Source organism: Lissotriton helveticus, chromosome 8 (genome assembly GCF_964261635.1).
Source record: "Lissotriton helveticus chromosome 8, aLisHel1.1, whole genome shotgun sequence".
Classification (NCBI taxonomy): Eukaryota; Metazoa; Chordata; class Amphibia; order Caudata; family Salamandridae; genus Lissotriton; species Lissotriton helveticus.
The window spans coordinates 366,033,825-366,047,564 of record NC_136069.1 but is presented as its reverse complement, the minus strand read 5'-3'; the positions used below and the strand labels follow the sequence as shown (position 1 = coordinate 366,047,564).

Genomic DNA, 13,740 nt, shown 5'->3' with positions numbered 1-13,740 from the left:
AGGGTGCTCTGAAGCTACATGACTGACGACAAGCACTATATACATCCGAGTAGCTTCTCCGTATGGCTGATATTTCAGGGTAACCTTGCCTCTCCTCCAATGGCTGTGGTTGATGTCGGATATTGTGAGCTAATGCCTCTCCTACGGAGGTCAGTGTTCATTCAGCAGACCTCAGGTTCTATTAAGCCACCCTCCCAAGGCAATTACAAATCCTGTTATTTATGGCGCCGAGAAGCTTCTTGACTGTGGCACTGAGCGCTGTAATAAAACAAATAAGGCTTTGTCATTTCTTATTTGCCCCTTCTGCCGTCGGGTGACCTTTCACCGAGGCTGCCCCGATAGCCTCTGATTGCCACATGGTTGAAGGGGGAGAGGAGTCTGCTCCGCCTCCGCGTTGAACTGACTTGACTGACTCCCTGTGCCAAAATGCCTTTCGTTCTGGGGAGTATCATTTCCCAGGTCACTGGTGAATAAACGTTCCTCGTACTGACAGCCACATTGGAACATTGACTTAAGATAGTCCCAGGATTCATGTTCACAGTAGACATATCCACAGTCTATTTGTTGTCATATATTATTTTGCCTGGAAACCAAAACATTGTGGGAGGCGGGCGGCAGCAATTAGGCGGCGGAGCCCATGACTGTTCGGTAATTCCTATCACTGCTGATGTATTCTCTCATTACCCAAAGTGGGAGGTAAGAAATATGCAAATGTCTGAAATAAAAACGAGGGAGATTTTGGGTCGGAAATCGATGTTTGGTGTTTCTATTTTCCCCATAGACTTTCACTGAAGCAGAGGCAATTTTAGGCAGGAGACTGCTAAAAGAAAGCCGTTTTGGCTTCCAAAATCGGGAATTTACCGCCGGAATCGGATCTCCTGGCATGTGCACCCACAGCACCTCTAAATACGTCTGCATTCAGTGTAAGTGTCTGAACACTGGGCCTAAAAGCGTTGGTTATGTGTAAAGTGTTTCTCCTTCATTTGCAACGTATTTATCTTATGGTACGTGCATAAAAATTGAGTTTACATGTCATCATATATTTGTATAGGTTTTCAAAGTAGTATCTGTTGATGGATTTAAAAAAAGCATTGGCATAGCCAATAGGTCTCGCTTTTGGGACCTTATAAGTATTTAGTTATGCAGAACAATATCCTTGGTGCAACAACATCAACTGTTGCATGGCTAAACACTTATAAGGTCCCAAAGGCGAGTCCTGTTGGCTATGCCAATGTATGTTCCTTTTTTCCTCCTACTGAGGTAGTGTATAGTTGTGGCACGTACCAATCACTCTCCTGAAATTTGTCTGTTCCAACAGAGGGATACCTTTATGTTTATTGTGTTAATCCTAGGAAGTACGTATCCCTCCCTCATCCTTTGGTAGTCAAAAGGATCTCCCTACCATTCCAGGTTCGTAAGGTCCCTTGACCTCCCTTACCATAGTTTTTACACCATTTCCTTTACAGAAAACTGAGGAGCAGCAATCCAACAAAAATGAACGAAACCACTTAAGAGTAGTACAAAAGACCCTAAGTGTAAATAAATGTCTACTACGAATAGTGTTAACAGCAAAGTGACTGAGAGGAGTTCAGAATCTGTGGAATCACCATAATAAAAGCTCTATCAAACTAGGCAAAGGTGGCCATTAGCTTGAAGAAAATGGGAAAGACAATCATTTTGCATCATTTTTGAAAAAAGGAAGTATAGAGATAGGCCTGAAATTAGTAATATCATGAGGTTTGAAAAATGACTTCTTAAGTAAAGGGAGGATAGCCAATTTGAAGGAAAAAGCAATGAGCCCTGAGGTCAGAGAAAAGTTAAGGATAGAATCCAACAAAGGAACAAACCGACTTCACCAAGAGATTAGTTAACAGATCCGAAGGAGGTGCAGTTCAGAGACATGACGAAACACAGATACGCATGAAGACAATGAGGAAACAGAACTTGCAGTAGGAGAAAAAGAGAAAGTGCATGGATATTAGAGATGTTATATGTGAAATATGAGTCAAGACACTCCGCATGGGTAATGAGAAGAAGACTAGGAAAGAAGGAGAAAGCACACAATTGAGTGTGTCAAATAGGCAGCAAGAATCATTAGTCTGTTCAGAGATGAGCACATTGAGAATGTATTTTTGCAGTTTTCGATTTTCAAAAATAGATGTCTTCAGAATGCAGTTGAAAGAGAGGATGCAGAAATTATTTTAGATTGCTGAAAAATACGTGCAGGATTAAAACCTAGGTAAACTTTTAAGTGAACTTGAACGGGAACCCAACCTCAATAAAACGTTGCCTTTTTGTATTCTTAAACACAACAACTAAACTATGAGATTGTTTTGTTCAAGATTGGTCGCAAAACTGAAGAATATATGTTTGAAACAGCAGATGCATCATAAAGTGGACCACAATGCTGATGTGAAACATTGCATGCGCAAGATGGTATGTTATTGTAATGTGTGGCACCAGAATGTGGTGCGCATTGATTACGGATTTGTAGGATGTGAGTAGATGCGCAAATTAGGGTGTTGTGCGCGTCATTTATATAAATACACACTAATGCTTTATGGTGGATATGTCCTATTTTGGAGGTATCTTTGGATAGGCAAGTATGAATTGCTTGGGCATGCCTAAACTTAGTAGGCCTGGGCCAATCTTATTTGGCACAGACTCTAACAAGATTGGCCCAGGCGTACTGCACTACAGGACCACGGATCCTGGCCCTTATCAAGGAAGCCCTTATCCAGTTGCATTAGTTTGCACCAGCCAGACAGACGGATCCTTCAATAACCACCACGAGCATACCTGAGCAAGCTCGCATCGCTCATATCACAACATACGGGGACCTGAAGTACCTTTCTTTCCACCGTCCATAAACCTACTAATGCCCTGAAGAAGTTCATTACTTAATGAACGTAACACGCTGGCTGGAACTTTGTATTGACGGATGACATTGAAAATTAAGGATTCTTTGATTCAACTAAACAAAGATAAGACATTTTTGGGAGAATATCACCTTGGTAGTGCATCACTCCATCTCTGGTATAGTATATTAACTATATTGATGTAGTTGACTTAAAATGTGTGCAATTAGATGAACCAACCAATTGCAGTGACTGGAAGAATTGGCCTTGTCAAGAAGCTGACACCATCCAGCCTCCTGCACATATTCCCATATTCTCATGCCCACAGTTTCTTTTTTTTAACTAACAATTAATATGGGCTGGCACTCATCCAAGAGTTGGGTTCAGCATTTTGCTGGGGCAACAAATACTGGAGATTTGTCAGTTTTGATTATAAAAACATACTTTTTCATGCAGAGCAAATGAAATGCACAGTCCACTGCAAGGACATAGTTAACATTAACCCACATGCACTTGTGGAAAGGCACAGATCACTTAAATTTGCTAGTTCCTTCTTTACTGCAGATTCCTCACCTGTAGAACAAACCCATGTGTCAGACTGTTCTAGAAAACATCAAAGCTGCCAGTAGAGGACGCAGCCTCCAGTTGATGCCGGAAGTGATATCAGGCGACCTCACCAAGGCTCTCAATGTAGGTTCCCTTTTTGACTCGTATCCAGAGCCTCTCTCTTTCTGAGATGCTTTATCCTCACAAATTTCTTCTTTTGCTGTACTATGTCTGCTCCCAAAAAATCAGGATATTAACCATGTAGGGATTGTTAGGGACGGATCTCCATTACAAACCCTCAGACTGTTCGTCTCTGGTGCTTAGGGTCCAAAGAAGGTCATAAGTGTCATAAACGGTCCAGATACCGTTCCTGGTTACCCTCATCCGCTTCGGCTGGAAAGAAGAAAAAGCGGCACAGGAAGACCAAGTGACTTGATGCCGGCAGTCCCGTCTTCACGCAGCCCTCATCCTACTCTGGACTCTACTCCGGGGCAACCTCTGTCCTTCCTGGAGCTCTCAGCGTCAGTACCTCGGCTGCATAGGTCTCCAGTGACCGCATTGGCCTTCTCGGAGTTCCTGGCCCGAGGGTTGGACCCTATGGCTTTCTTCATTGCCATATATTCTATCTTCACAAAGGCCTCGACACCATCTGACACTTCTTCAGGGTCAGCGGTTCCTATTACATGGCTTCCAAAGCTCCTGCGTTTCCACCTGATGCCTTTGGCACTGCACCATCTAAACCAATATAGTCTGCACCCTGCTTCAACCCATCGCTCAGATATTTGGTACCTAAACCGATGGCGTTTACAGGGCCACCACCAGCACCTCTACCTTCGCCTCCAGGTACGTCAACGCCAGCATCGAAGTCTGACACCAAGCATGAAATGCACTCTCACAGTGAGGCCTAACGCCTCTTGGAAGAGGGGTCATTTAGAACCAGACTCCACAAATGTTTTGGCACAGATTCTAACTCCATCGAATTCCTTCCCTATGGAGAACCGGACCCTCTGGAGTTTCAGGGGTTGTCTTCTGTAAGTGGCTCAGACCACAAACACCTTAAGCAGTGTCTCTCCATAAAGTCATGTTAAAAGCCTTAGGGCTTTTGGACCTTCAACTACCTAGGACAGAGACCTAAAGCCAGTGTCCCTTAAGAAGTCCTTTTGCCCTTTTTAGTGATGTTGGAACCACTTATTCCTTTCAGTGAGGCCCTACTGGAACCTAATATGGTTGCATAGGAAAAATCCTCTTCTACCAATCAGTCATCTACCTCGTAGGTCAACATTATCGACGAGCTCCTGGTGACCCAGCCTTCTTATTGACACATCCATCACCGGAGAGCATTGTCATCCAAAGCCTCCTGTTTGCGGGTTCAACCTGGAGGTGCGTTCCCAACAGCTCCCTCCGTTAGGGAATCTAATCCTCTTGAGGCCTGGGCTAAGAGGCCTTTTCTGCAGGGAGTAAGGCCTTAAAGTCACTTAATGTCAACTGCCTTCTAGCCTTGTGTGGCATGGCTCAAATGATCTTGCCACGTGTTCCAGCCAATATGAAAGATAAGTTCCAAGAGCTTATTTAAGACAGTTAAAATGCCTCCCTCTGTTTCATCAAATGTGGACTTGACATAGCAGATTTGGGTACTTCCGTCGCTGTTCAGAGACATGCTTGACTTCAAACATCCAACTTTTCCAATGTCCAAATTAACAAAATGGATCTTCCTTTTGATAGGTTGTGTTTTTTTTTGTGGGCAACAAAGCAGACTTGCCCCTAGATCAGTTTGAAACCTGCAAGGCCACCGTCCGATCCTAGTCCTACAGATCTCGCCTCTGACCAAGAAACACTGGCCTTTTCATCTCTTTCATGCCTTTGGAAAGAGGGTCTTCCTTTCGTTTCAGACAGGATCACCCGTACTTCAGCAGCCGAACCCACTCATCAGGCAACCGGAACAGAGTGAAAGGTAGCGAATACATCTTGCAACCTTCCTTCACCTCTGCTCCCCAAGGATGCAGGTCTAGTTTGCTTCCCCAACCCTACACGGAGCCTGTAAAAAGGCGAGTGTCTTGCTTTTGTCCGGCCCGGAAGGCCATTATTTCAATCTGATGGGTTCTTCAAACATAGAAAAAGGTTCAACTCTTCCCTTCCTTCAGGCTCCACCCTCTATCCTACCCCCTTCCTCTTCTCCACCTTCAGGACATTAGGCCATTCTTCAGCAGGTGGCAGCAGCCCTCCTCCTCAAAGAAGCGGTGGAGATAGGACCAGAACGAGAAAAGGGCCAGCGAGGTTATGCAGATTACCTCCTGGTGCCCATGGGGATCGCTGCCTGCAACCGATCCTGGCCCTCATAGACCTGAACTACTTCTTCTAAAAGGAGAAGTTCAAGATACAGACCCTAGCTCAGGTTTTACTGGCGTTGGCTCTTGAGGGCTGGATGATGTCTCTCGACCTGCAGGATGCATACTTCCAAATCTCTATCCTGTGGTCAGAAGTGATGGCAGTGGTTGCGGCCCATCTCTAGACAGTTGGGCATCCCCATTTTCCTGTACCTGAACAACTAGTTCACCAAAGCCAGTATGTTAAAGGTGGTGTTTCACCATCTGAAGCAACAGCATCCCTGCTGGATGACCTGGGCTTTTCGATCAACCAGCCTAAATATCACCTGCGGCCCTCCCAACGACTCCAGTTCTCCAGTTTCCAGCAAGGCGTGTGAGTCTCAGTCCTGAGAGGCAGTGGCTCCTGTGTGGAGGAGACCTGTCCGACTGTTGTGATCTTCCCTAGCTTTGCGGCAGAGGTTGCGTGGTGGGGGAACGAGGCGAATCTGACTTTCGGGTTGGCCTTCACTTCCTGACAGACAACACGATTGCTTTGTGGTATGTCAACAAGCAAGGGGAGTAGGCTCTCACCTCCTTTGCTTGGAAGCATTGAGACTGTGGTCTTGGGTGGGGTCTCTCAATATCAGAGCCGATAGCAACTTGCCAATCACAAGTGGTGTCTTCTACTGAAGGTGTTCCAGGAGACATCCTTGCCCACTGGGACACTCCTCAGGTGGACTTATTCCCCTCCTTGGAAAATGCTCAAAGCCAGCAGTTCTGCACCTACCATTATCCGTTGAGGTGAGCCTTGGAGGACAAGTTTCAGTTGAGGTGGAACTTTCAGTTCTATTATGCATTCCCCCATCGTCCCATACCTTTGATTCCTCGAGTTCTCATGAAGATTTGCCAAAATTGGGTCTACGTTTTTTCTCATTTCACCAGATTAGACTAGATGGGTGTGTTATGCAGAATCTTCACATGTCCCTTGCTTCACCTTCTCTCCAATTTGGAAGGAATGGTTCTGCACCCCAATCTCCACCTACATCTTGGAGATTAAGCAGGGACAACTGATCACCTTCCAGCTGCCACCGGAGATGGTCAACATAATGTTGTCTGCACTTCGCTCCTCCACTAAGTTGACCTACTCCATCAGATGGCAACTTTGTTGCATGGTGTGCAAACAATGGTGTGGATCCTTTACATGCCAAACCGTCTCAAGTGCTTCAATGTGTACTTTTACTGCTACACGGGTAGTGCTATTTGCCCTGTGAAGGGGTATAGGCTGCCTTGTCTGCATTCCTCTGTCTGACGACCAGCCGGCCCTTTTTAAGTTCCCAATGTTATGAGATTTCTTAAGGGTGTTTCCTCCCACTTCCTTTGTGGTACCTCACCAAAGAGCTCTGATGAGACGAACAGCTGTGTTCGAGGCATGTGTGCTATACCTACACATGCTTTGCATACTCCTGTCATCTAGTTTTGGGTCCGGATGTTTACAAGTTGTTACTGTCTTTGAAGAAGTCTTTCCAGTCACAAGGTAAGGTGACTCCTCCCTTCGATAATAGAGCGCATGGTCATCAACTCAATTTTTAGATTGTTTTTCCCCGCCATCGGGTTTGGACGTGAGTTGCTGCGCTCCGGTTCAGAATCGTTTCTCGGGTTCCCTTCGGTGCGCAATCCACTCTACCCTTGGCGGTATTGTTTGAACACGTTTCCCACTTCTCCACGTTTTGATTCGGTCAATGAAATCTCGATTTCCGATCGGAAAGTTTAGTGGGCGGCCTTCAGGCATAACTGCGTTGATCCCGCTCTTTGTCGATTGGACCAAACTCCATTCAAATTATGCCCCCGGTGCCTCGCCAAGTACCCGCGTACCAACTTGCACCAGGTGTGTAACTTGTGCTTGTCTCCAGAGAACAAGACTGTGATGCATGCAATTCGTTTTGATCAAAGAAAACTCTCTGTAATCGTCTGGCTTAAGTGCCAGCATATAAAAGACATGCCGAATATCTTCGGTGAAGACTCTAAGCAAGATGACCCCGAGCCAACAGCGGCCGAGGAAGAACAGGCCTTTGACGTGTCGAACTCTGAATTAGAGTTGGAGATAGACCTCAACGTCGACGATGTGCCGCATGGGCAGGGTGACGTTAGTACAGAAGACTCCTTGCGCCGTCAACCCCACCCTAAACAATCCAATACTTCGGCACCCACCTCTGCTTTCTAGTCAAGTTCGGCACCAAAATGTTTCTGGGTCATTCCATCTCTGCTCCGAAACCTTTGGTGCCGAAAACCAAAGAAGTCAATTCAGATCCGAAAATAGACATTATACTGTCCAAATCTGTTCCCAAGCAAAATAAACTCTATATTAATCCTGACACAGGACATATTCACGCCAAGACGCCATCCAAGCACATGCTTCCTGATGACGACAGTCATAATAAAATCCCTTTGAAAAAGAAAAATGTTGGTACCAGCATTTTCCATCCAATCTCCTCCTTCTCCCCAACTTTACATCCTTTACATATTACACCTCATCACTCTGTTATCTCTACATAGCGAAGACTATACTGATGAGGAAGACACACCCTTACCAATGGATCCATGGGCGGATTATACAACTGACCCTCCAATTGATAATGATCCTGACCTTTACCCTGCGCCTTGCCATCTCCACCAAGAACTCATTGCCAAGGCTGGCCAATGCCATGGGGTGGAGCTCCACAAAGAATCCTTAGAGAAGGATTTTCTATTTGAGACTTTAGGATCCAAACACAGTTCGAGCCAGACACTTCCTATACTGAAAGGTATGAGGAGGCACACAGAAGACATTTTTAAAGACCCTGCACATGCACAAATCCTCAAATATAAACCTTCCCCAACAGATCCAGTATTTATTAAAGGCCAGTTACCACTTGATTCTTTGGTATTATCTAATGCTTGCAAGCAAGCTAATTTTCAAACTTTGGGGGGATGCTCCTCCCCAGATAAAGAATCAAAACTCATCGATGCTTCAGGCAAACGTGTATATGCACAAGCGGCCAATCACTGGCGCATTGCTAACATGCAGGGCCTTCTAGCCAGATACAATAGTGTGCACTGGGACGAAATGGAGCAATTACTACAATATCTCCCAGAGGCGCAAAAAGCTAAATCTCAAGACTTAGTCCAGGAAGGGAAATTAATTTCCAACTCTGCCTTAAGGTGTGCTCTAGATGCTGCCGACACCCGAGCTAGAGAGATAAATACCAGCATCTTACTCCGAAGGTATGCCTGGTTACGGATTTCCGGGGTTAAACCTGGAGTCCAACAATTCATTTTAAATACACCTTTTGAGAAGCAATATCTTTTTGGCCCAGAAGTTGATCAAGCACTCGAGAAAATGAAAAAGGACACTGAAGTTTTCAAATCTATGGGAGCACTTCAGTCTCCTTTAAACCGAGGTTCCTTTCGGCGAACTTTTTACCGAGGAGGGACCAAGTCAACAGTCTCAGATCAAAACACTTCCTCCTACAGAGGTAACAACCAATCCTCTTCTCCAAGAGGATTTTTTCGTGGAGGTTATAGGAGAAACAGTTCCAAAGGTAGGGGTAAAAACACCAAACCATGTAACTTCCCTTCCCCTAATAAACAGTGATTTCCCCAGGGTTCCCTCTGATTATTCCACACCGTCGGAGGAAGACTTCAACACTTTATCCCCTTTTGGGAATCTATAACAACCGACAAATGGGTGCTTGGAATTATGCAACATGGCTATTTCCTGGAGTTTACCACCAATCCTCCAAATAATCCACCTCGTTTTCACAAATTGTCACCAGACCACCTCACATTGCTCGAACCTTAGGTGCGATCTCTATTTCTGAAAGGAGCTATAGAACCAATTTCACTTCAGTACCAAGGGTCAGGGGTCTATTCTCATTACTTTCTGATCCCCAAACAGGATGGCTCATTAAGACCTATTCTAGATCTCAGAGAGTTGAACCGATACATACTGTCAGAGCACTTTCATGTGGTTACCCTTCAACAAGTACTTCCTCTTTACTGCAAGCCAATTTTATGTCTACTCTAGACTTAAGAGGCATACTTTCACATTCCAGTTCATCCAGCTCATTGCAAACACCTCAGATGTGTCATAGCAGGCAAACATTACTAGTTCAAAGTACTTCCATTTGGAGTCACCACTGCTCCCAGAGTGTTTACCAAATGTCTGGCAGTAGTAGCCACTCATCTCAGAAGACAATGTTTTAATGTCTTTCACTACCTAGAAGACTGGCACATCAAAGCTGTCTGCAACACACTCAGACAACAACACACTTACTTCATCAATTGAGCTTCACCATCAATGCACAAAAGTATCACCGGTCTTATCTAGGAGCTACTATCAACACTCTCAAAGCTCTAGCCTCTCCCAATGCAGCCAGAATTCACAAGATTCAGTCTTTGGTACTACAGTTTCAACCCAATCAGACATTACCAGCCAGAGTTTTCATACAACTGCTAGGGAATGATGACATCTTGCATCGCAATCGTACTTCATGCAAGGCTTCACATGCGTCCCCTACAAGAATGTCTAGCGAGTCAGTGGAATCAATCACAGGGTCAATTAACAGATCTAGTGTTGGTAAGCGGTGAAACCCACAAAATGTGTCCAAAGTGCGCCTCTTCATAGACCCTATTCCACAGACTGCTAACAGCAGAGGATTCTTTCACTGGTTGGGGTGCCCATCTCCAACATTACACAATCCAGGGTCTATGGAGCTACAATCACAAAAGTCTCCACATCAGCTACCTAGAACTTCTGGCAGTGTTCCTAGCACTCAAAGCTTTTCAAACTCACCTTATAGGCAAAGTTGTCCTAGTCCGCACAGACAACATGACAGCAATGTACTGTGTACAAAAACCAGGAGGAACACACTGTCTCCAGCTGTCACGCCTCTCACAAAACATTTGGAACTCTGCAATTCATCACAAGATCTATCTCCTGGCGGAACACATTCCAGGAATAAACAATCAGATTGCCGTCCTCCTCAGCAGACAAAGACAGCAAGTTCACGAGGGAGAACTTCATCCCCAAGTTCTTCTTCCCTACTTCCAACACTGGGGATTTCCACAAATAGATCTGTTCACCACAGTAAACATCATATAATGCTCAAACTTTGCATCCAGGTTTCCACTCCCTCTATCAAAAGGCAATGACCTATGGTTGAGTTGGTCAGGGATATTTGCCTACGCTTTTCCGCCTCTCCCTTTACTACCATTGCTAGTTCGGAAGCTCAGGCACTGATCCTATTAGCCCCCACATGGGCTTGTCAACCTTGGTACACCACCCTGTTAGAACCATCAGTGGTTCCACATCAAAAATGACATCTCACCTCAAGTCTCCTCACTCAGAGCCATGGAAAAATCAGACCTCCAATTCCCATGGAGCTCAACCTAGCGAATTGGCTCCTGAATTCATAGAGTTTGGTTATTTGAATCTACCACCACAATGTATGACTATTTTAAAAGAAGCAAGAAAGCCTACTACCTGAGCGTACTATGCAGGAAAGTGGAAAAGATTTGTTACCTATTGTAATAACAACAAGATCAATCCTCTTTACGCTTCTTTCCAAAATATTATCCGTTACCTGTTGCATTTACTTCAAACAGGGTTGGCTTACACATCTATTTATTTACACCTTGCAGCAGTGGCTGCATATTTGCAAAACAGACAGCATTTATCTCTTTTCAAAATTCCAGTAATCAAAGCTTTCATGGAAGGTTTGAAAAGAGTTATACCACCAAGAGTTCTCCCCGCACCAGTGTGGAATCTTAATATTGTCCTTACAAGACTTATGGGTCCACCCTTTGAACCCTTACATAAATGTCCTCTACAGTTTCTCTCATGGAAAGTGGCTTTCATCATTGCTATCACATCTTTGAAGAGAGCTGGTGAGCTACAGGCTTTAACCTTGGAAGAAACTTTTTTCAGCTACACAAAGATAGAGTTGTTCTTCGCACCAGTCCAAAATTCCTTCCCAAAGTGGTTTCTGCTTTTCATATTCACCAATCAGTTGAGTTAACTGTGTTTTTTCCTGTACTTGATTCAGTGGCAGAAAGAGCTCTACACACTCTAGACGTTAGAAGAGCTTTATTATATTACATAGAAAGGACCAAAGATTCTTGCAAAACCAAACAACTATTTGTTGCATTTGTACTATTTGTTGCATTTGTGCCACCTCACAAAGGCAGTCCCATCTCTAAATCAGGCATTTCAAGATGGATTGTGAAATGCATTCAAATATGATATGCAAAAGCCAAAAGAACTTTGTCCATACCCCCTAGAGCGCATTCTACAGGTAAGATAGGGACTACTATGGCCTTTTTAGGCAACATTCCTCGAGCTGAAATTTGGAAAGCAGCTGCATGGTCTACACCACACACATTTACTAAACACTGCTGTGTAGATGTGTTAACAAGACCGCAAGCTAATGGAGGCCAGTCAGTGCATTAGACACTATTTCAAACAATTGCAACACCTACCGGTTAGCCACTGCTTCGGGAGCATACTGCTTTATAGTCCATGCAAAGCAAGTGTATCTACAGTACAAATGCCTCGAACGGATAATGTTATTTTTCTAGTAAACATCTGTTCTTGGCATGTAGAGCTGTAGATTCACATGCTCCCACCCGCCTTCCCGAATGCCTGTAGTTGTTGCAGTTTCCTACTTACATACATATGCATGGCATCTCTATTATACATTTATGCACTCCATTCTCACCCTCATGCGGGAAAACAATCTAACTCTGGAGTCTTTGATAATGCGTACTATTACCGAAAGGAGGAGTCACCTTACTTCGTGACTGGAAAGACTTCTTCAAAGACAATAACAACTTGCAAACATCCAGACCCAATACTAGATAGCAGGAGTATGCAAATTATGTGACTCTACATGCCAATAGCAGATGCTTACTGGGTAAGTAACATTATCTGTTTGCGGTATGTGTACTGTAAAAGGGTAAGGCAGTACAAAAGAGCACTCTATCTCAGTGGATCATCCTCTGCATCAAGACCTCTTATGCCTTAGCTGAGAAAGGGCGTCCTGAAGGGATCAGAGTTCCTTCCACATGGGCCAAATTGACTTCTTCTGCACTTGCTAGAGTCCCACTTGCCGAAATCTGCAAGGTGACAACATGGACTTCCTTGCACATCTTTGCAAAACACTATTGCTTGAATTAGAAAGTGCGCAGGGATAGACAATTTTCCAGTTTAGTCTTGCAGGATTTCCTTGTCCAACCATCCCTCAACACTCCTCCTGTGCTGGGTATTGCTGTAAAATCTGTTCCATAGGTGAGGAATCTGCAGCTAGAAGTATCCATCAGAAGAAAAAGTACTTGCCTGTGGTAAAAATCTTTCTGGTGGATACTCTGACTACCTGCAGATCCTTCACCAGCCCGCCCGCCTCCCTGTTTGATGGATGAGCTGTAGAGAAAGTTACCAAGATCCCACGTTCTACATTTTGGTACTGCAATTCTTCATCAGTGTCAAGCTGCTCTCTCGCCTCGAAAGCATGGAAGAAATGGAGGACACCTAACACCGAGGCGGGCTCTTTATGGCTTAGGTGACGTTGCCTGATGACACTTCCAGCATCCTCTGGGTCAAGCCCCCACACCGATGACTTAACAGGTTTGAGAGCTTGAGAGTTTTCTGGATCTAGTGTGATGCCTGGATTTGTTATACAAGTGGGGAATTTGCAGGTAGCTAGAGTATCCACCAGAAAGATGGTTACCGCAGATAAGTGACTTTTTCATACAGCCCCAGGACACACTAGGTAAAAGACCCCAAATGACACAAAGTGAGCCCAATAGCCCCTGCGACCCCCTAACCATTTCTTGCAGGGGGCTTAGAGAGTATTTATGTACTTATCTTGGAAGCAATTCACAAGAAGCTAATTGTAGCTAGAGAGTCATGTGTAAGAGACCCAACCTTTGAAATTTTATGTGCAATGGGTTGAAGCTTGCAGAGTTGCTAAGCAGCTTTCCCTCAACTCAAGGTAAAG

The 13,740-nt window shown here is 44.7% G+C and overlaps 1 protein-coding gene across 5 annotated transcripts in view; it reads left to right on the top strand.

Moving 5' to 3' along the window:
- The window catches only part of LOC144772688 (uncharacterized), a 554,957-nt gene that overhangs the window by 506,213 nt on the left and 35,004 nt on the right, over positions 1 to 13,740 (top strand). The window contains exon 7 of one of the 5 annotated variants that reach the window (XM_078657159.1): positions 782 to 914. The exons of the other annotated variants lie outside the window; for them this stretch is intronic. Coding sequence (XP_078513285.1) covers positions 782 to 809 — 28 coding nt within the window. The 3' untranslated portion in view covers positions 810 to 914. Of the gene's footprint in view, positions 1 to 781; positions 915 to 13,740 lie in introns of those variants that run through there. 5 annotated transcript variants of the gene reach the window in all.